This window comes from Budorcas taxicolor, chromosome 17 (genome assembly GCF_023091745.1).
Source record: "Budorcas taxicolor isolate Tak-1 chromosome 17, Takin1.1, whole genome shotgun sequence".
NCBI classification, from domain to species: Eukaryota; Metazoa; Chordata; class Mammalia; order Artiodactyla; family Bovidae; genus Budorcas; species Budorcas taxicolor.
The window spans coordinates 61,210,399-61,232,012 of record NC_068926.1 but is presented as its reverse complement, the minus strand read 5'-3'; the positions used below and the strand labels follow the sequence as shown (position 1 = coordinate 61,232,012).

General features: G+C 54.6%; 1 protein-coding gene across 1 annotated transcript in view; it reads right to left on the bottom strand.

Annotated features, from left to right (window-relative positions):
- Positions 1-20,878, bottom strand: part of DTX1 (deltex E3 ubiquitin ligase 1) — a 38,223-nt gene extending 17,345 nt beyond the window's left edge. Inside the window, exons 1-2 of the mRNA XM_052654634.1 lie at positions 20,105-20,878; positions 1,686-2,364 (exon numbers count right to left, since the gene is read on the bottom strand). Coding sequence (XP_052510594.1) covers positions 1,686-2,364; positions 20,105-20,363 — 938 coding nt within the window. The 5' untranslated portion in view covers positions 20,364-20,878. The remainder of the gene's footprint in view (positions 1-1,685; positions 2,365-20,104) is intronic.
- Positions 20,879-21,614: the final 736 nt, after the last annotated feature.

The following is a 21,614-nucleotide window of genomic DNA, read 5'->3' as shown; positions in this document are numbered from 1 at the left end:
GATTCTCAAAAGTTCAGAAGTCAGAGAGATTCAGAAAGTGAAAGTGTTAATCACTCAGTTGTGTCTGACTCTTTGCGACCCCATTGATTGTAGCCTGCCAGGCTCCACTGTCCATGGGATTCTCCAGGCAAGAATACTGGAGTGGATAACCATTCCCTTCTCCAGGGGATCTTCCCGACCCAGGGATCGAAACTGGCTCTTCCTCACTGCAGGCAGACTCTTCACCATCTGAGCCACTGGGGAAGCCCAGGAAGATTTTGAAGGGCAGCCTAATTCAGGGCCCCTTCCCTTCCCCAGGCCTCAGTTTCTGTTGGTGAAAAGAAGACCTGGATATGGTGACCTTAGAGGTTGTCTCCACATCTGACCCTGCATGACCACTCTCCTGGGTCACGCCAGAGGGATGCGAGCAGAGCTGACTTTTGGTGCTCGTTCCTGGTTTTGGGCACCACAGCCCACACCCCACCTGCCCTTTTCCCTTCTGGTCTATCTCATGGTCAAGGTCTCTGCTCTGCCCTCCCGTTCCAACTCTTCCAGGGTCTGGTCCTCCGCTGAGATCAAGTGAATCTGGACTCCTGGGTGGGAAGCTGATAGGCTCACTGGGTCCATATCCTGGGGCATGGGTGTCTTAACCCAGGCATTTCCAAAGCTGGTATGATCCGGGTTCCCTTCCTCAGTGAAATCCTGCGAAAACCAGTTCGCAAAAGAGAGTCCAGAAAGGGCTGACCTGGTTAAAATGAAAGCAGAGGCTGGTTTCTTGGCCAGCTCCCTCTCCTGCCACTATACCGTGTTGTCCCAAGGGTCCCTAAAGCCCAGCTTGAAAGCCATAGTATTAGTCCCATGTAATGGTGATATTTCAGGTGTGGCCTTTAGGGCCACAAATATTTGGACAATATTGGCTTGCTTGAGCCTCCACATGAGATGGATACGGCCTGGGGCAGGGTATGGGAACCCTCTAGAACTTCAAAGACAACACAGTGCAGACTCCAGGAATCCTACAGGTCTGAATTTCAATCCCTGCCCTCCACCTGGGTGGCCCTCAGAAAGTATCATACCCCTCCCAGCCTTTGCCTCTTCATCTGTAATAGGGACATGATGAAATGGGGGGTGGGTAATAAATGCGATGGTGCGAGAAAGAATTTAGTAAATAGCAGACGTGGACTATACGCCGTTATGGCTTCCCAGGCGGCTCAGTGGTAAAGACACCGCCTGCCAGTGCAAGAGACGCAGGTTTGATCCCTGCGACAGGAAGATCCCCTGGAAGAAGAAATGGCAACCCACTCCAGTATTCTTGCCTGGAAAATCCCATGGACAGAGGAGCTTGGCGGGCTGCAGTCCATGCGGTCGCAGAGTCGGACACGAATGAGCGACTGAGCAGGCGCGCACACACACACCAGTGTAGCGGCGGCTATGGCTCCATCGCTTGTGAACTGCACGATCTGGGATGTGCTACTAACCCTCCCCATGCTGCAAAGTGTTCGTTATCTGTAAATTGGGGCTGATGACGCTCCCTCCCTCATAGGGTCCTCATTCCTGGAGATAAACGAGCGTTCAAGTGCTTAGTGAACTCTTGGCACAAAGTGAATACTTAATAGACGCTAGGTAGTACTTATGATTTTTGTAATGACTGTAATTCTTTGTTCCTAGCCCCGGTGGGCCGCCACCCCTGCGCCCAGGGCCCGGCTTACCCCGGCGGGATGGAGGCGCGTGCGCTCACGCTGGTGGCGCGCTGGGGCCCGGGCCGGTTGAGGTTGTTCTGCCCCGGGGTGGGCGCGCCGCCGGGGGCGCTCGGGCTTCGCGGGGGCGCGCCGGGGGGCTGCGCGGGCTCGGCGGGGCCCGCGGCGGGCGCGGCCCAGAGCGCGGCGCCGGCGAAGGTGGCGCTGGGGCGCACGGCGAGCGGGCCCGCTGGTCCTCCCGGAGGCGGCTGGGGCGGCGGGGGCGCGGGGGGCGCCTTGCGGCGCTGCGAGGCCAGGATGGCGTTGGAAGCGGCGCGCGTGCTGTTGACCAGCAGGCACTGCTGGCACGAGCAGGGCTGGCCCGAGCTGGCGCCCACGGGCCACGACTGCGACTTGGGGATGGAGCCGACGGTGAGCGGGTAGGCGAGGTCCAGGCGGCGGCGCAGGCGGCGGCGCCGGCGCGTCTGGCGGTTCATCTGCGACATGCTGTTGAAGTAGATGAGGTAGCAGAAGCCGAGCGACGAGAGGTCGAGCCACGGGTGCTGCTTCTCGTAGGCGTTCTGGATGGTGATGCAGATGTCCATGTCGTAGGCCGTCCACGCGCCGCCGTCGTTCTCCCACTCCCACACGATGCCCTTGCCCGGCGCCGACGACGGGTCGTAGAAGTTGCGCCGCACTGGCCGCATGGTGCCTGTGTCCGCAAGGGGAACGGCAGTCAGGACCCGAGGACGGTGAACCTCCGCGGCCCGGCGGGCGGGCGGGGGAGGTCGAGGTCGGGGTCGGGGGTGGTCAGGGCAGGCCGGAGGGGCGGGAGACGACCCCCGGGGGTCAGTACACGCGCAGGAGCGAGCTTGAAGGTCAGCGCAATGTGGGTTGGGGCCAGCGGAGCAGAAGGGGGCGGAAGGCAAGGGAGTGCGGTGTCAAAGACAGCGCGGGGCTGCCACTCAGCAAGGGGAGTAGGGGAGGCCAGCGGCCCCACCTCTCAAGGGTCGACACAGGCCCTGCAACAGTGGCCGTCACAGGCTGGGCGGTGCGAGAGGGGGCGGGGAAGAAGGGCGAAGGCGGTGTGGGATCTGTTTAGACCAGGAGGGGCTGGGAGGCAGGGTCAGCGCCTGGGGTGAGAGCAGGGATCAACAGAGGCCACCACCCTGCAGGCCCCAGTGGCCCTTCTCTCCTTCATCCGTCCCCTCATTCAGTCGCTCGTTCATCCGTCCATTGAGCACTTCAAGCACAAGTCCATTTACACATTCCTTCATTCCTTTACTCACGCCTTGGTTCACACATTCACGGACTCCTCAGTTCATTCGTTCAGTAACCCTTTCATCAGCCCGGTCACCCATGCCTGCCGCCAGGTCATACTAGCATTTATTTTCCCCCGTCTGCATCATCCACGATTTCAGTCATTCCTTCACTTACCACCATCCTAGGTAAAAATGTGCACCACCTCTTCATACCGTCTCCCCCTCCACATACCGTCTCTCCTCTCTCCTTCCCTGCTCCATCTGGCATACTGTATGTTTCACACATTTATCTTGCTTTCCGTCTCTCTTTCCACTAGAATGGCAAGGACTTTGCTTTATTCACTGCCGTATCCCCAGTGCCTGCTCACAGTAGGTGCTCACTAGATAGTGGCTTGAATATATGAATGAATTCATTTAGTTCAGACATTGATTCATTCAGGATCCGGTTATTTTATTCAGTCATGCCTTTTGCTATCCTTGCATTGATCCATTCTTTCACCCACTTATTTATCCTTTTTTCCATACATCTGTTTATTTGTTCCTTCTTTTAACAAACACACTGCCTGTTCCTGTCTTTTAACAAACACACTGAGCTCCGTGCTGAGAGGTCATTCAAAATGAACAAAACCATATGATAACCTCAGCCAGGTGGGTATTCACACACCCATTAAAAAAAAACAGAGGCCCTGAAGTTTGGCTTCCAAGTTTCGCTCCATGTTTCCCAGTTCTAGATGCTTCCTGAGAGCAAGGCTCCATGGACAGTGGGTTAAGCAGAGATGACCGACGTCCAGGCTGCAGGACTTCTCAGTGCCTTTAGCCTGCTCTGTGCCTTGGGGCCAGTGTGGAGAGATTCTTTTGCATGGTTCACGTGACACACTGGCAGGAAGGCTGCACCCTTGACTGCTCCTCAATTGTAGGCACGTCCCTTCAGTCTCACTAAGTCTTGGTGGCCCCATCTCGAAAATAAAGCTGATACTAATCCATAAGCCACCTCTCCCCTCTCAAACCAGGCTGTTGGGAGGATTCAGTGAGAATAGCCACAGAGCACAGTGTCTGAGAAGGGCACCAGGGCTGGGAGGCAGACAGACCTCATTTCCAATCCCAACTGCCTAACTTTCCAGCTCTGTGTCTGTGGTCAGGTGATGCAATCATGCTGAACCTCAGTTTTCTCATCTCTAAAATGGGCACAAGCAGACATTCCTTATGAGGGTCTTAAAAGAATCCTTCAAGACAAATACTGTCTGTACGCTGATGATTCCAATATCCTCTCTCCTGAAAGCCAGGCTTGTGTATCCAGCAGCTCCCTCAGCAGCTTCCCATACAGGTTCAACAGGTTTCTCAAACTCAGCTCTGCCATAGGACAGCTGTGATCTTCCTTCCTAACACTAACCTCAAACCTGTTCCTCCTGAAATCTTCCTCATTGCAGTTAAGCAACTCCATCTTTCCAGCTGCTCAAGCCCTAAACCCTCAGTCCTTAGACCCGCCCCTGACTTCTCATGTCACACCCCATGTCCAACCTATTAGTAAAATCTTGCCATCTCTGTCTTCAAATACATCCCACACCCGACCACTTGCCCCTCTCCCCAGCACACCAAATCTGTCTGGTCTAAGTCGCTATGTCCCTCCTGTCTGGACCATGGCAGTAGACTCATGACTCTTCTCCACCTCTGTCCTTGCCTTCTGTAGGGTCTGTTCCCTACCCTGCAGCCACAGGCATCTCATTCAAGTCAGATCACATTCTTCTTTGGCTCAAAACTCTCCCATGGTTCCCTGCTTACTTGGAGTCAAAGTCAAATTCCTGGCCATGATCTACAAAGCACTGCATGGTCTATAAAGCTCCTACAAGGTCCCACGGGTCTACAAAGCACCCCCTCACTCACTCCCTGGTCCCCGTGCTGCTCCTTAATGACCCGAAGCAAAGTCCAAGCTCAGGGCCTTTGCATATACTGTCCCTTCCACCTTCCACACCTGCTTGCAGTTTCCTCCATCCTTTCTTTGAGGTCTCTGTTCAAACATCACCTCTTTGGAAAGACCACTCTTCCATTGCCCTCCCACTGCCATCCTTTTCCCTTTCTCAGTTTCTCTTCCTGGCACTCAGTGCTACCTGCATGATACATTGATCTACAGACTTGCTTTACTGTCCGTCTCACCCCAGAGATCAGGGATCCTGGCTGCTTTACTCCCTGCCCAGTGCAGTGCCTGGCGTGCAGTGGGTCCTCCCTACCTTGGAGGTGTTTCTACTGTTAACTGGCATAACGCCAGGGTGCCTGGCCCTGGAATCTGCAGCCAGATGGATGAGGGCCCATCATAGTCCATCCTGAGGACCCCTTCCTCCCCTTGCCTTCCTCAGGCTTCTCTCTCTGGCACAGGCTATACCCGACCTTCAGTGGGTCCCTACCCAGGGCTGAAAAGGCTTCTCTGCTCTCTCCTCTGTTTGCATCCCAAGGGCTACGGACGACCCCTGGCCCTTGCCAAGTGCCCAGAGAGCTGGGGAAGTCGAGGCAAATGAGAGGGGTGTGGTGGGCATGGGGTCCCCAGGCTCCTATAACATCCAGTCAATTACATGACAATTTCCCCCCGGGGCCTCCAGGGCAGCCTCTTTCTCCTGTCTGCTTTATCATTTTAATTGAGTGTCCAAAAATTGATTTTTTTCCTTGACAATGGGCAGGCCTGTGAGGGGATTAGTTAGAGGGAAAATCTGGGATCCTGCTCTGGCTCTGCTCCTGAGGCCTGGTCTTCCCCTCTCAGAGCCTCAGTTTCCCCATCTATAAAATGAGGGTTCATGACAGATGATCTTCAGGTCTGATGGGCCTCCTTGGTAAGGGTTAAAGCAACTGTGTTACTTGGAAGGTATAACCCCTGGCTGGGAAGGGAAGGGAATGGGTGGAAACTTGCCATATTTAAGCACCTCTGTGTGCCAGGTCTTGAGCTGGGTAGGGTGGGATCAGGGGCAGAAGATGCAGAGTTAAGTGGTTGAGAAAAACAGCTCAGAAGTCTCACAAGCCATGTGCAAATTCTGGCTCCACATTTAGCCTCAGTGTCCTCATCTGTCAAATGGGGGTATTAATACGTACCCCCCCCAAGGAATTACTGTGGGACAAAATAAGATAATGCATACCATAGGTGCTTGACAGAGAGTTTGGCTACAGTAAGTACTTGGTGAATATTAGCTAAGATGCTGTTATTGTTATTTACATTACCACATTTGCCCTTTCCCACCCCTCAGTCACTTGGTAGACTTCTATTCACCCAACAAAACCCTCTACATGCCCACCTCCTCCAGGAAGTGCTCTTCTGCTGTTACAGCTAGCACATGCTGCTTTTTATTGTTTGTCTATCCTTGCACTGTCAATAAGCTATTTGTTTTTGTTCTTAATCTCTCTCACTGGTTGATGACTTTCAGGAGGACAAGGATTTGGTCACATCTATATTTTTGTTCCCAGCACTAGGCACAAGGCATGTCAAAGGACGCATCTGCAACTGAAACAAGCAACCTACTTGGCACAGGTCAGGGCTCAGAGGGAGTGGGAAAGGGGAGGGGCTGGTCTTGATGGAGAGGGAGCGGAGGGCAGGAGCCAAAGTGCACACGGGGTCCCGGGAAAGGCGGGGGACAGGGTTCCAAAGGTCGGCATTGGCCAGCTCTGCAACAAAGGACTCCGGGAGCTTCTCCCAGCCAGGTCAGGACCAGCCAGCCCAGGCATCCCTCTCTCCAGGGCTCTATTTACCAGGTATCGATTTTCCTGCCTGTTTACTGGTAGTTATTAAAGGCTGCGTCCCTGGAGTCCTTTTCAAACGAGATCGGAACCTGGCGAGCTGGAGTAATTAGGGCAGCTGCCGTTCACCCCGCCCGGCCCCGCACCCCGCAGCGCCCAGTGCTGCCTGCCCGTCCATCTACCTCCCCAGCTCCCACTGGCCTTGGACCAGGCTGAGGGGCAGGGGGCGCCAGCTGGTTCCCTGGGGACCTGCCTGGGCCACGATCTTGAGATGTGCAAGGGAGCAACCGCGGAAACACTCTTTCTCCTCCCCAGTGGCCTTGGCCTAGATTTTAGACCAGAACAATGGGTCTAAGATGAGAGGCTGGAGGTTCTTCAGCCTGGGAGATGGGAAGGGCCTCAGACAAGTGGGCTGGATGCACGGCTGATCTTTCTAACACCCACCAGCTCTGCTGGGCCCACTCCCCCTTCTCCAGCCTCCTGGGCACCCAGCTGTGCTGGTCATCAGGGTCTGTGTCCTCACGGCGGTAAGGAACCTGTGTCAAGCACGTACTATTTCTGGGCTGGTTTCTGTGTCTGCTTTTGTTCCCCGTCCCCCCACACTCCCTCCTTCGTTTCTCAGGAATGTTTGGTTGAAAAATTCCAATCTTGTTCCAGCTGAACTGAGAGGAAAGGGGCTTTGGCCAAATGTCAGCTGGAGGATTGTAGGAGCTGGGCCCCTGGAGACGGGGTGTGGGGGCGGCTGCGGTCACTGCAGCCAGTGACCAGTTCGTGCCTGGGACAGAGACAACCAAAGAGAGATAGAGACATGGGAGGAAGCAAGAGAGAGGGCAAGAGAGGCTGGGAGAGATGTACACGCACCGAGGGCCGAGATCAAAATGGGGCGCGCTGAGGTTGATACAGGAGAGCCGGGGGCAAAGAGACGTAAAGAAACAGGATCCTGACGCCTAGAGACAGAGGCAGTCATGGACAGTCAGGGAGAACCAGAGAGCCAGGCCAAGAGACAGGGAGAAGCAGAGAGGGGAGGCAGCGGGGGTAGCCAGCAGCTACGGCCATAACAATAAAGCTGATGTTGACTGAGTCCCCACTGTGCGCCAGAGGCTGAGTTCAACACCTTCCTTGCACTAACTCATTTTATCCCCATATGGTTCCTTCCAGGGAAGAACTAGAATTGTTCCTGTTTTACAGAACACAACTGAGATCCCAGAGAAGTGAAATCTTGGGAGATTTGGGGAATGATGCCTTATTCACGGAGTAAAGGAAAAGCCAGGTTAGACTGGTTCTAAGACTGGTTTAGCTCAGCCACCGGATAGTCCAGCTTAGGATGGCTCCAGCGACGGGAACTCACTGCCTCAGTTTGCGCTCAGTTGTTTCGCCGTGGTGAGAGGTTTCTGCCTGGAGAACGTGGTCCCAATCTGAACCCCCTGCCTGAAGGTGGGGTGTGTGGGTGTCTCAGCCCCCCGATTTTGGCTTTAAGAAAAAGCTGACTCTGTAGAGAGCTGAGGGGAAGGTTCTGAGCCCTCCTGTCTGCCTCTCTTGCCTTCAAAGGGTTCTACCCTGGGCTGGGCCAGTCCGAAGGCCCAGCAATGAACCCCTCCCTCTGGGGGTGGCTTCCCGGAGGGAAGTGACCTCAGTTTAGGGGCACCCAGACCCTGACGGGAAGAGGGGGCCTGTGGGAGGCAGTCATGGGACATCCTGTCAGGTGCGGGGGGGGAGTCCCACTGCCGCCTGAGGTCTGTGATGGAGTGGGGGGTGGGGGGCAGCGGGTTAAGCATGAGTTCAACACCCAGTGGATGCTGGGCCTGATGAGATAGTTCACTGAATCCTCCAGCAACCCAGAAGTCACACCATAGTAACAGTCATGCTCGGAGAACACACTTTTGTGGCCGGGCTCATAACTCATTTAATCCTCACAATGGCCCTATGAGGTAGGGATATTACCATCCCAGTTAATTTTATTTATTTACAAAAGAATTTTGTTTTGGCCGAGCTCCACGGCTTGCAGGATCTCAGTTCCCTGACCAGGGATTGAACCTGGGCTAATGAAAGTCGCAAGTCCTAACCACTGGACCACCAGGAAATCCACCTTCCCGTTTTAGAGGGGAGGAAACAGAGGCACAGAGAGGGTTAGGAACCCCTGAGGTCATCTGCAAGGAAGTGATCCGGTCGGAACCCACCCTGGGTTGCTCAACTCCAGCTATCACCTTTACTGCCCAGCTCTTACTGGCCTGTGTTCCAGGGGAGGAGACTGAGGCATGGAGGTTTACACAGCAAGTAAGGAACACAGCTGACGTTCAGACCCAAACTGTTATATGGCCTTCTGGAATAGCAGCCGTCTCCCTGATGCCTCGACTGATTATCTGAGTGGCTAGCCAACTCCCTGACATCGACAAGAGCCATCCTGCTTTATTGAACACCAGCTACTGTGCTAAGAGCTGATGCGTACCGTTCAGCCCTTGAAAGAGCCTGAGAGGTTTTGTGCACTGTAGTTGGCCCCATTTGGCAGATGGGGAAACTGAGGCTTCTTGGGAAGATTTAAAGGTCCACCCGGGAATGGTGGCCAAGCTGGGATTCGAACTGCAGTCTGTGGACCCGGGGCAACTCCCCCTCCTGCCCTGTGATCAATAATCCCGCCGTGTTCTGTTTCCCTCCAAACTCTCCCAGGAGACTTGTCAACTGAGCTGCGGCCCATTAGCGGTTTCTGCACGTTTGAAGCTGGCCCAGTCTCCCTAAGCTCTGTGGCAGGGGAAGGGAGGGGGTCTCCAGCCCTGCCTGGAGGAGGCTGAAGGGCTGTGGGGCATTTGGAGAGGCTACCACCCTTAAAATGGTTTCAAAAAGCCCTCCCTCCGGAGGCTGCCAGCAGCTGCAAGCTGGCTGTGCCCACTTTATGAGCTGTGTGTGTGGCTTCCCGGTCACATGGCTTCCAACACACTCAGGTTCAGGACCCCCTGGCATAGCAGCAGCAGCTGAGAGAGGGAAATGAGGGGGCAGGAAAGAGAAGGAGCAGAGAGTCTTCTATCTCCTGGAGCACTCAGTGCTATTGGGCCACTGCCCTGACCCTTCCAAGCCTCTACTTTCTCATCTGTGAAACTGAACATCTTCCTCCCCATCCTGATGGTAAGCACCCACAGAAGACCTACTATGTGCCAGGTACTGTGCCAAGTGTTTTACATGTTAACGCTTAGTCCACATAACCCTCTACAGAACAGGTACCACTATTATCATTGCCTTGCACAAATGCCAAACAGAGAGGTACAGTGATTTACCCCAAATGACACACATAAGCTATTAGCTGGGATTCAACCCAGCCAGATTTGAACTTCTCACTTCCAGCGCCACCACCCTGGTCCAAGCCACCGTGACTGCTTGCCTAGCCGACTGCAGCACCCTCTGTCCTGTGTCCCAGTCTGTACCCTTCACACCCTGTAAGGTATACTCTCGCCCAAGGCGGCCAGAGGATCTTTCATAAACTCCAGTCTGACCACATCACTCCTCTGATCTACACCCATCAGTAGCTCCCTAGCGCCCTTCAGAATGAATCAGTCCAAGTGCGTTAGCTCATCTTCGAAGCCCAGCTGTCTACACAGCCTCACACCCTAATAGCACCAAACGTCTAGTTATTCCCTAAATACAACATACACGGCTCTGCCTCTGTGTATTTGCCCATGCTGTTACCTCTGTCTGGAATGTCCTTCCACTCAGACCACCCCATGTCCCTCTCTCCTGGGTTCCTGCACGCTTGTCAGGATTCAGCTCAACCACCATCCTCTTAAAATCTGTGCCACCCTCAGGGAGAATCACTACCTCCCTGGGACTCACACAGCACCTTGTACCTGCAGAACCGCCATTAAAGCACAGAACACAAGCTCTAAATGTTGAGGCGTCTGTTCTCTCCAGCCCGGAAGCCTCTCAAAGGCTGGGTGATTTTCAGCGACCCTAGCATCCTTCCATAGCCAGGAGCATAGGGAGGTGGCACTTGGAAAATGCTAGCTAAATGAATGAAGGAATGAGTGAATGAATGACCAAATACACACATGTGAACCCACCTGAGTACTACAGATGACTAGGCTGGAGATTGCAAAGTGGAGCGTGACTGTGACTTTGTTTGGTCCCCACACTATTTACATCTTCTAAGTATAATGACCAGGCATTTAAAAAAATTGGCCAAGACTCCACTCTCCCAATGCAGGGGACTGGGTTTGATCCCTGATCAGGGAACTGGGTCCTACCTGCCGTGGCTGGGAGTTCAAATGCCACAGCTAAAAGATCCCACATGCCACAACCAAGACCCAGCACAGCCAAATAAATAAACATTTTTTTTTTTAATGAAGTGGACTCACTCAAGTCTGGATTTCAAAAAAAATCCCCAAATACCCAAAGAGTCAGTGACAAAGATTGGCTTTCTTGGCAATGGTTAGCAGAAGCTGAGTCACAGTCACCCTACATGTTTTCAAGTACTTATTGAGCACCTACTGTGTACCAGGCACTAAAGAACCACAGTTAAACATCATTGCCTTCTCAGCCACTGCACACACTTCTGTTGGCTGCCCCAGCCCTGGAAGCATCCGAATTCTCAGCCTCTTTTCTAGATGGGGAAATTGGACCCTCCAAAAAGAAAGGGACTTGGTTCAAATCACCTACAATGTAGAGATAGATCTTGACCCCTGGCTCCTTGACTCGTATTTTCACGGTCCCAGGTGACTAACACCTTGGTGTAAATGAACCTTTGTTCCCTAGAAGAGAGGAACGGGGAGGGCTCCATATCGGGGCCATTTCGGGTGAACCCTATGCATTCCCCCGGTGTGCTCTGCTTGCAGTCAGTTGGAGGGAGAGGTGATAAAGGCTCTGTGGCGGTGGGGCTCAGCTTGTCATCAGCAGAAGAGGTGGCTACGCTGAGGCTGCTGGCAGGACTGTCCTGGCCGCCAGCGCCGCCTCCTTTGATTGCCTCCTCCTTTGTTCTGCATTTCAGGGCATTCAGCTCTAGGGCCCAGTGCCAGACTTCCTCCCATAGCCCATCACCCGCCTGCCACTACCGTCCGGGCAGGTGGAAGCGGCAGCCTGGAGCAACTCCAGAGGGATAACGGGAGGAGCCCAGAGAGAGGCACTTGGCTGGAGTGGCAGAGCCAGGAGGCAGCGCCACAGGACCTGGGGGAGACTCAGCCTCCAGCCTGGCTGCTCCTGCGGCCCCCAAATCAAGGCCACCCCCACATCCCGACCTCCTCAGTGTCTGGCCTCCTGTACCGGGCCCATCACTCCTACCAAAATAGAAGTGCTCTGAGGGCAGGGATTTGTGTGTGTCCCACTCACTGCTGCCTCCTTAGTGCCAGGGACAGTGTCTGGCCCATAGTAGGTGCTCATTAAGTTCCTGCTGAATGAACAAACTAATACTGATCAGAATCTTATGAGGCGGGGACTGTTGTTGGGCCCATATTACACAGGAGGAACCCGAGACTCATGCAGATAATGTGGTTTACTCAAAGCCACAAGTCAGCACCCCTTCGCATCCTTACCCCAGCCCCACAATTACCAGAGAGCTGGGAAGAAGGGACTTCAGAGCCCGGACCTCACCAACAAGGCTCCCCGGGGCAGTCGCTTCCAGATCGGGGGCCCCGTGCTCTCAGCTGGTATCAGTCAAGGGTAGCTGGGGGTTGGTAGGATACCTGCATTGACTGGGAGCCTGAGTGGGTTCATTGTTGGGGGGGGGAAGTGGTGATGGCTGTCTTGGGACCTGGAGGTTGTCCTGGAATGGCTACCGCTGGGTGTGATAGGAGTGAGAGGGAGGCCCAGGGGGACACAAATATGGGGGCAGGGCACCTCGGAGGGCCCCAGGCACCCTCCATACCATGGGGAGGGAGCTAAGGATCCCACTGCCTGCAGCCTGAATGGGCAGCTCTCGTGTGACCAGTCATCACTTCCCCACCCTAGCCCCTCCTCATTGTCCTCTTATCACGTCTTCCACCACCCCCTTTAGAACCCTTATGCCTCCCCCTTCACTCCTTATCACCTTCTTCACCATCCTCCATCACAGTCTGCACAGCACTCCTGTTGCTCTCTCTCCATGACTGCTGCTATGACCCTCCCCATCACAGTCCCGTTTATCACACCCTCCCCATCCCACCCCACCCTACCATTAATAGCTCCAATCATAGCCCCATCACCTCCCTGTCCCCTCCCCACCCCCATGGCTCTCATCACCTTCCCTATCACCTCTCCTATTCCAGCCCCCGCACTTCCCCATCACAGCTTCCACCACCTCCCTCATCTCTAGGTCAGACTCTACAGCTCCCTTGGACTGATGAGGATGCGGGGTGTGGGGAGGTTGGGAAAGAGCAGGAAAGGACAGAGAGGGGAGCAGCAGGGGCAGGGTACATGAAAGGGGAGAGAAGATGTTACGAGGAGGATGTGACCCAGCATCTCTCACCCCTACTCCCCACAGGAGTGGTCCAGCTATGGGGTGGTGCTGTCCAAGGTGCTGGGGCAATCAGGCCTGATGCAGGGCCACCCGGATCTGAATCTCTGATCCACGTCTTCCTAGCTTGGGCAGGTGGCTCTCCACTCTCTGAGCCTCACCTTGGCTATGTATAAAGTGGGCTGATGCCTGCTGGCTGGGAGGAGGGAGCCCAGACTGTTGGGAAGGGCCTGCGTCAGCCCCTGCCCAGCCGGCTTCACCTCTGGCCTCTGAGGGCCCATGATTAATGAGGCTGGTCTTGTAGTGTGGCTCTGGGTCCCCTGGGGCCTGGCTGCTAAAGGGTGACAGCTGGAGGCCCAGTCATGCCTGGTGAGACTCAAGAGGCCTCTCTTCCCCTCCCTATCTCTCCCGGCTCCTGTCACCGCCTCCCTTTTCCACTCAGGCCTGCCTGGGTTGCCTCCAGCCAGAAGTGTTCCTCAAACCATACAGACTCTTGGAGAACTCCTCCTCCAGGAAGTCCTCCCACTCGGAGGCCCCTGGCACACACTGTCCATAACATCTGGTCAGGCAACCTGTACCTCTCCTATGAGATATTTAAATCTTTTTCCTACTTGAACATGAGTACTATGTGCAAAGCAATATTCTCTGTGATTTTACCTACATTATCTCATTCAATCCTCACGATAATAATCCTCTCAGGTAGGGACTATTCTTATTCCCATTTTGCAGGATAGGAATCTGAGGCTCAGAGAGGTTAAGGGGCTAGCCCATGGTCACACAGCCAGCAAAGGGCCAAGCTGGAATCCAGATCTATATCTGCATCTGAGAGTTTGGCTGCTATTCCCATGATATGTACTTGCCTTTGCCTCAACTAGACTCTGAAACCCATTTGGCAGGGGTCTTGTCCATCTTTCTGAGTTCCAGGGAACCGGTCCAGGGCCTGGTACTGAGTAGGCACCAGTGATTATCAAATAAAAGTGATGATGAATGTATGGTACCAGAGGAAACTCCAGGAGCCAGACAAGCAGCCAGAGGCAAAAGGATGGATCTGTCAGGGTGGAGATGCAGGCAGTGCAACAGGTGGTGGTGGGAGACACCCTTGTATGAATCAGCTGGAGCTGCAGCCACCAGGGGACAGACCCCCTCCCAGTCCAAACACATATCATCCTTCCTGCCCCTGGTGTCAGGCCCAGCCCCCTGGGGGCCCTCCGGGTTGTCTGGGAGAAGGTCCCAAGGGGTTGTGTAACCAGGGAGCTGGGCCCTGGAGGCCTCTGGGGTTGCACAAGGCTGTTCCTACTTTGGTACAGAATCTGGCAACAAGCCCCAGCAGAGCGCTCAAGGGAGGGGGAGGCGACTCTTGGCAGGCTTGTTGAATGTAACCTTAGTCTCTATCCTTGAAACCTGTGTGAGAAACCCGGTTCCAGAGGAGTGATTGACTGTGTGACCTTGGGCAAGTCACGCACTCTCTCTGGGCCTCTCTCTTGGAGGATACAACGACTTGCCTAGGGGTCTAAATCCTGGTGGTGCTTTCCCTGGTGACGCCTGCTCCTCTCTCTGGGTGGCCCTACCCGGTCTGCGACAGCCTCAGTGTCTTCAGACGGGATGCCCCATCAGGGCTCCTGGGCTGAGTGGAGCGTCGGCTACCCACAGAAGGGATTGATGTTGGCTTGGGAGATGCTGAAACCAGGCGCCACCTGTCACCCCAGCCTGACAGCTTGGGAGTGCCAGGCACAGCCGTGCTCTGAGCTGTGGGGACAGCAGTTGTGGATGGTCCCCAGGCTGGCATCCCCCAGCCTCAGCTGTCCCATCTACAGAATGGGCAGAAGGCGGCCAGGAGTGCCCCCAGCAGCAGAGGGAGAAAAGAATAGGTGTCACCTGTCAGTTCATCACTCCCCTGCCCCTACTCCCAGCCACGTGAACTCAGAGAGAAATCTGGAAATGGCCTGGGGAGTGGTTAGCTCAGATATCTGTCCCATGCAGGGACCAAGAGGAGGACCCAGGGTCTAGATGAAGCCCTTAGGGGTGGCCGCCTGCCTCCACAGCAGCGGGGAAGTGGCTCTCAGCAGGTGACCTCTCACAGGGGACAGGAGGCAGTTCCCACATCTTTCTCCCACTGCTGTTGGGAGCCAACACCTTCCTCCAAGAACCCCTCTGGCTCCTGGACCCAGCTCCACCACCAGCGGCTCTGCCCACCTGGGCCAACCCCTCCGCCTTGGTTTTCCCATTTGTGAAATCCTGGTTTGGTCGGCACAAGACAAAGGAAAACCGGGAAAGCTATGGGGGACCAGTGCCACGCTGGCCCATTATCACCCACATCACAGCAGACATGCCTGTGAAAGGAACACCAGGGTCATGGCATCCCTGCCACGTGGGTTCCAGACCTTCAGGGCGTCAAAGGGAAACTCACCCCCTGTGATGAGTGATGAAAACAGCCCAGCAGGGGAGAGGTGATGGGGCACAGGCTGAACAAACAGCAGCCCCCATGGGACCAGGGCTGGCCCTTCCCTTGTGGCCCAAGCCTGACACCTGGGCTTGCTTTCCGCTGGCAGCATGACAGGCTTATAGACAGGGCATTTGGGTGTCAATGATGTAGAGGCGGGGCGGCGCTGTGTGTAAGCACACACACGTACACCTCGGCACACGCCAGGAGGCGAGTGTTCCATACAGGCCACACTGAGTGTGCCATGGCATCTGCACGGTCCTACTCCACGGGCAGGCTAAGGATATATTAGGTGTAGGTGAACTGCAGCCCACTGGTCCAATCCACTGGCTGCCTGCTTTTGCACAGCTTATGAGCTGAGCAGTTCTTAAATTTTCAAATGGTTGGTGGATGGGGGTCGGAGCAGGGAGAGAAAGGAGAAGAATATGTCATGACCCGTGAAAATAATATGAAATTCAAATTTCAGTGGCTGCAACTAGTTTTATTAAGACACAGACCCATTCACTCATTTGCATACTGTCTGGCTGCTTTGAGACTACAGTGGCAGAGTCAGGCTATAGCAGCAGTTACGATGGAGACTGTAGGATCCACAGAGGCTAACCCATTTCTATCTGACCTTATCAGAGTCTGTAGTGCCAATGTCAGGGTCACTGGGGCATGCTGCTAACTCCCATAAAAACGTAAAGTTCTGCTGCAATGAATTTGTCAAGAATCTTACAATTAGAAAATCTAGGGGACTTCCCTGGTGGTTTAGCGGCTAAGTCTCTGCGTTCCCAATGCAGTGGGCCCGGGCTCGATTCCTGGTCAGGGAACTAGATCCCACATGCCATAAAGAAAAGACCCCGCATGACTCAACAACGAAGATCAAAGATGCAGTGTGCCGCAACTAAGACCCAGAGCAGCCAAGTGAATAAATAAAAAAAGATATTAAAAAGAGAAAAATCTAAAGAGAGGCTGTATTCATTTCAATATATACATGCGAGCTTTGGGTTTTACAACGTTATATTGTTTTTTGTGTGTGTGTGCCTGCCACAATCTTCAAGATTTAGGATCTCCTACTCATCTCTCAGGCATCTGCAGTGTTCAATACATGCTGGATACATGGTGGGCAATCAGTTAGTTAAGGTCTCTGGGATAAAATAAGATGTGTGATTCTCTCCACCAACTCAACAACCATTCTGGCAAAGTGAAACTCTTGCGCATCTAATGGATGTGGAAACTGAGGTCTGGGGAGGTGACAATGGCTGCTCGAGGCTCTTCCCTGAGTCATGAAGGGTGAGGACCAGATGTCCTCCCTTAATTTTGTATTGCTCCTGGGAGAAGTGGGTGAGCACATGATAACACTCCTGGTGGGAGACATCTTGCCCCTCCCTCTGGCAGTTATCCGGGCATCCTAGGTCTCCTGCTGGCCCCAGAGGTTTCCAGGCTTTCCTCTCTCACTGGGGGGTCTTGGCAGGCTCCCAGGAGCCTGTGGAGGGCTGACTGTTTTTTTTTTTTTTTTCACTTTTCCGGCAAACAGGGGGCAGGTGTGGAGTGAGCAGCTCCTGGAGGGGGCAGTGGGAATATGACTGATGCTGAACTTCTAGGGGATCCAGCAAGGCTGACCCATAAAAGGAATGCCATTGAGAGTAAGAGGCTCCCTGAAAGGGGGAATGGAGGGAGTCTGGGGAGTTGGGAGCCCAAGTGAGGGTGTGGGAAGAGAAAAGGAGCCCAGAACAGAGGTGTGGGGATCGCAGACAAACTGGCCAACTTGGCAGCCTCGAATGGGGCAATTCCTGCTTCCAAGGACCACCTGTCAGGCCCTGGAAAACTCTCCCCATGCCCAGCATGAGCACTGAACCTATCAAACGCTTTGTCAGATCCCTGCCTCCACCAGGGATGGTTCCGGAATAAAGCCAGAGAGAATGGGGCAGGGGATGCCCAGCAATTCTTCATCAGGGACTCTGCCTCTCTGGAAGGATCGGCACGAGAGCTCGATGGTGACTTCTATGCTCAGGATAAAATCCAGAGCCTCTTTCACGGCTTTGTGTCCAGCCCCTGCTCGAACTTCATCTTTTTTTTTTTTTTAAAGAATATATTTGAATCCGTTCTAATGAGGTGGATGAAACTGGAGCCGATTATACAGAGTGAAGTAAGCCAGAAAGAAAAACACCAATACAGTATACTAACACATATATATGGAATTTAGAAAGATGGTAATGATGACCCTGTATGCGAGACAGCAGAAGAGACACAGATGTATAGAACAGACTTTTGGACTCTGTGGGAGAGGGAGAGGGTGGGATGATTTGGGAGGATGGCATTGAAACATGTATACTATCATGTAAGAAACGTATCACCAGTCTAGGTTCGATACAGGATACAGGATGCTTGGGGCTGGTGCACTGGGATGACCCAGAGAGATGATATGGGGAGAGAGGTGGTGGGGGGTTCAGGATTGGGAACTCATGTACACCCGTGGTGGATTCATGTCAATGTATGGCAAAATCAATACAGTATTGTAAAGTAAAATAAAAAATAAATAAAAAGAAAAGAAAAAAGGTTTTTATTTTGTATTGGGATATAGCCAATTAACAACACTGTGATGGTTTCAGCAAAGGGACTTAGCCATACGTGCACATGTATCCATTCTCCCCCCATCCGACCTTATCTCATGCCACCTCCCTTCATCCACTGCACTCCACACGCAATGGGTCTGAACATACTCTGCTCCTTCCTGCCACAGGGCCTTTGCACTAGCTGTTCCCTCTGTTGGGAAGCTGTCTCCCTCAAACAGTCTTTAGATTTCTCGTCAAACCTGACTTCCTTAGATGAGCCTTCTGTGACCACTACTCGACCAAAGTTATTCCATGTTCTGAGACCTGCACCTGATTATCTGTGTGGCTAATGTGTTGCTTGCTGACTACACAGGGATCTCCTGCATAGGTCCTCCACAAATAGACCTCTACAAAGGACCCCGGCTGTCTTTCTTTTTGGTTGTGCCACACAGCTTGCAGGAATTGAATCCAGGACATGGCAGTGAAAGCTCTGAGTCCTAACCATTGGATTTCCCGGACCCTGGCGGTCTTGCTCCTTACAGCATTCTAGCACTCAGCACGGGGGTCTGACACACAGGAGATCGTTAAGTCGATGACGGCCTGAACGAACAAATGGTACCGCCGGTGACTGCTGCCAGTTCCCAGAGTTTGGGGACACAGATGTGCGGGAAAGTCACAACAAACCATTTGTCATGAATTCACCTGCTTCCACACGTGGGGACGACTGAGTAGGCACCAAGCGATGTTCTAGAGTGGAGCTAGCCACTAGAACGCCCTTGGATGGTGGTACTATTCTGGACCTATGCTGTCTAGTATAGTCACCACAAGACACCTGTGGCCACTGAGCAAGTGGATGTGGCTAGTGGGAGCGAGGAACTAAGTTTTAAATTTGATTTAATTTTAATTAACTTAAATTTCAATAGCCACAAGGGCTTAGTGGCTACCATATTGGACAGTATAGCTCTAGAGAGATGGGATGTGTTCTATTATCCCCAAGGCTATTCCATGCAGTTCTGTCATCTAGGGAGTCATTGTATCTCCCTCAAACCTCCCATCAGCGCACTCCTGGGGGTGATCATGTCAAGGATTCTTGGCAGCTTCTAAGAGGCAAGACCTTGCCATTCCTCACTGCCCACCAAGCTTTTCATACAGACCGCCAGGCAACAATGACTCAGGCAGGTCTCCACAGTGATGGCGAACAGAAATGCTGTTTTTAATCACATCCTCGTTTTTATCATCATCATCACCTATCACATGACACCAAGGCTGCCATCAGCCTCATTCTCTCCACCATGACCACCCCATCACACCGCTCCCAAGACCACCACCAACACAACCATCACCACCACCACCAATTCCACAGTCAATACGACCACTGACATTGCCACCAACACTATTTCCTCCATCATTACCGCCCTTCTACCATCAACACCACCAATCCCCCTCAGCTGCCCCCATCGTTGCAACCACCACTACATCACTCCAACAATACCAGCTCTCAGAGCTGATATGAGGTTCTGGTTAAGAGTTTCAGCTCTGGAAACCCCTTGTCTGGGCTTAGATCTCAGCTCTGAGTTTAAGTTGCTCAGCTTCTGTGAGTTTAAATTGCTCAGCTTCTGTGAGACTCAGTTTCTTCATCTGTAAAATGGGACAGCTACCAGGACTACCACAAACAGGCTAGGAAGACTGGCTGTAGTGGTTGAAAAAGTATCAATTGAGGAAGTGCAGGAAAAGCCCTTTCATTCTGATGACTGAACGCTAATGATCTATGCTCTGGGCTCAGTGAGCAGAGTTTTATTTAATCCTCACACAGCTGTTAGAGACACTGGCCCATCCATTTTGCAGAGGGGAACCTGAGGCTCACAGAAGCGATATAACTCATCTGCAGCCCTACATAAGAGGCTGGATTGGAACCCAGTTCTTCAACTGGACTAGGTTAGACTGACCCGTTTAGGGAGAGGGGGTTGGAGCAGCAGGTGGGCCTTTCGCAGTTCTGGGTTCCCTCCTCAGGGATGCTGGGGTATTTCAGCATCCCGGCACGATGGTGATGGTGGTGGCGATGGGGAGGGGAGGGGCGCGAGTCCACTCACCTGTGTCCTGGCGAAACTGGTGCATGGACTGAAGGTCGATGATGTAGGGCACCAGCTGGGCATCCACTTGTCCCAGGACCACAGAGCCCCGGGCATCCTCCTTGAGCACGTTCTCGATGTGGTGGCACACCGTGGCCGTGTAGGGCCGCCAGCGGCTGTGCTCATTCAGCCACTCCCACACCACCACCCGGGCCACGTTCTGCGGTGGGAAGCCCAGCCCGTTCACTGGCAGCATCACTCCCTGGCCTGGCCGTGACATAGCCGCTGCCGCCCGAGGGGGCAGGACCCCCTTCTTCCCCACCCAGCTGCTCCTGGGCCTGGCAGCCGGCGGGGGTGGAGGGGAGCTTCCTCTCACCCCAGGGAGGGCAGCAAGGACTGTCCGGCCTCCTTTGTGTCCTCCCGGCCCTCTCAGGCCCGCAAGCCTCAGATAAAGGAGTGTTGGGGGCTGGGGGGGAATGTTCCAGGCTCCAAGATCCCTTCCCCTCAGAGCTGTCTCAGGTTAGGTGTATTCTGGCAAGCGTCTTTCTTAGGAAGGGGAAAACGGTGCTCTCAATCCCTGGGTTCCCTCCAGGCTCAGACGAGGGGGTGAGGCAACTGCCTCTACTCTAGGTCCGGGCTCTTTCCTGCTGGTCCCCTTGTTCCTTCTGGCCGCGGCAGGGCCTGTCACCCCCGGAGGAGGCCCGGCCCCAGCCGGCCTTCTCTGCAGCGCCCTGGCCGGCCCTCTGCACTCGCAGACCCTGCGCCTGGCTCCAGGGGGCTGCTGGCCTTGTCTCAGGTCCGCCCCCCCGCCCCCCGACGGCTCCCGCTGAAGGGGGCGTCCCTGTCCCCGTTGTACCCCCCCACCCCCCCCGCGAGGTCCACGCCGTCCTGGAAGGCCCAGGTGGCTCGAAGAACGCACGGGGGAGGATGCGGCGGCTACTCCCAGCCCCCTGATCCGAGCTGCGGCTCCCGAGCTGGGCTGGGGGACGAGGGGGGCGGGGGCCCGTGGGCACGCCCCACCCCACTCGCGTTCACCACCTGCCAGGAGACAAGAAGGGGAGAGAGAGGGCCCTTTAAGACCAGAGCGCGGCACCCCCTCCCCCCTTCCCCCGGAGAGCGATGGGCTGAGAACAATGGGGAACCGATGGGGGGAGCGGGCAGCGAGGGGGGCTAAAAGGGGTCGCCCGGTCGCGCTCCCTTGGGGCAGGCCTCAAGGGAGGGCTGGGGCTGGGGGCGCGATTTTCCAAGACCCCTCGCCTGCGGCGCCCCCTCCTCAGCAACCTGAGCGCTCGCCTCCCCCGGGACCCGCTCCGGGCCAAGGGATGCGGGATGCGCCGGGAGGTGCCAGGATGCGCGGCGCTGCAGGCGCGGCCCAGGGCCCCTCAGGGGTCGCGTCACCGAGCAGGCGAAGCCAGGAGCTGGATCGCCTATGCCTCCCGCCCCGCGGGTAACAACCCTCCGTCCCCAGGCCAGACCTCCCCAAAGCGCGCGCGGGCCTCCCGAAGGAGCCGGGGGTGGGGTCCCTGGGCAC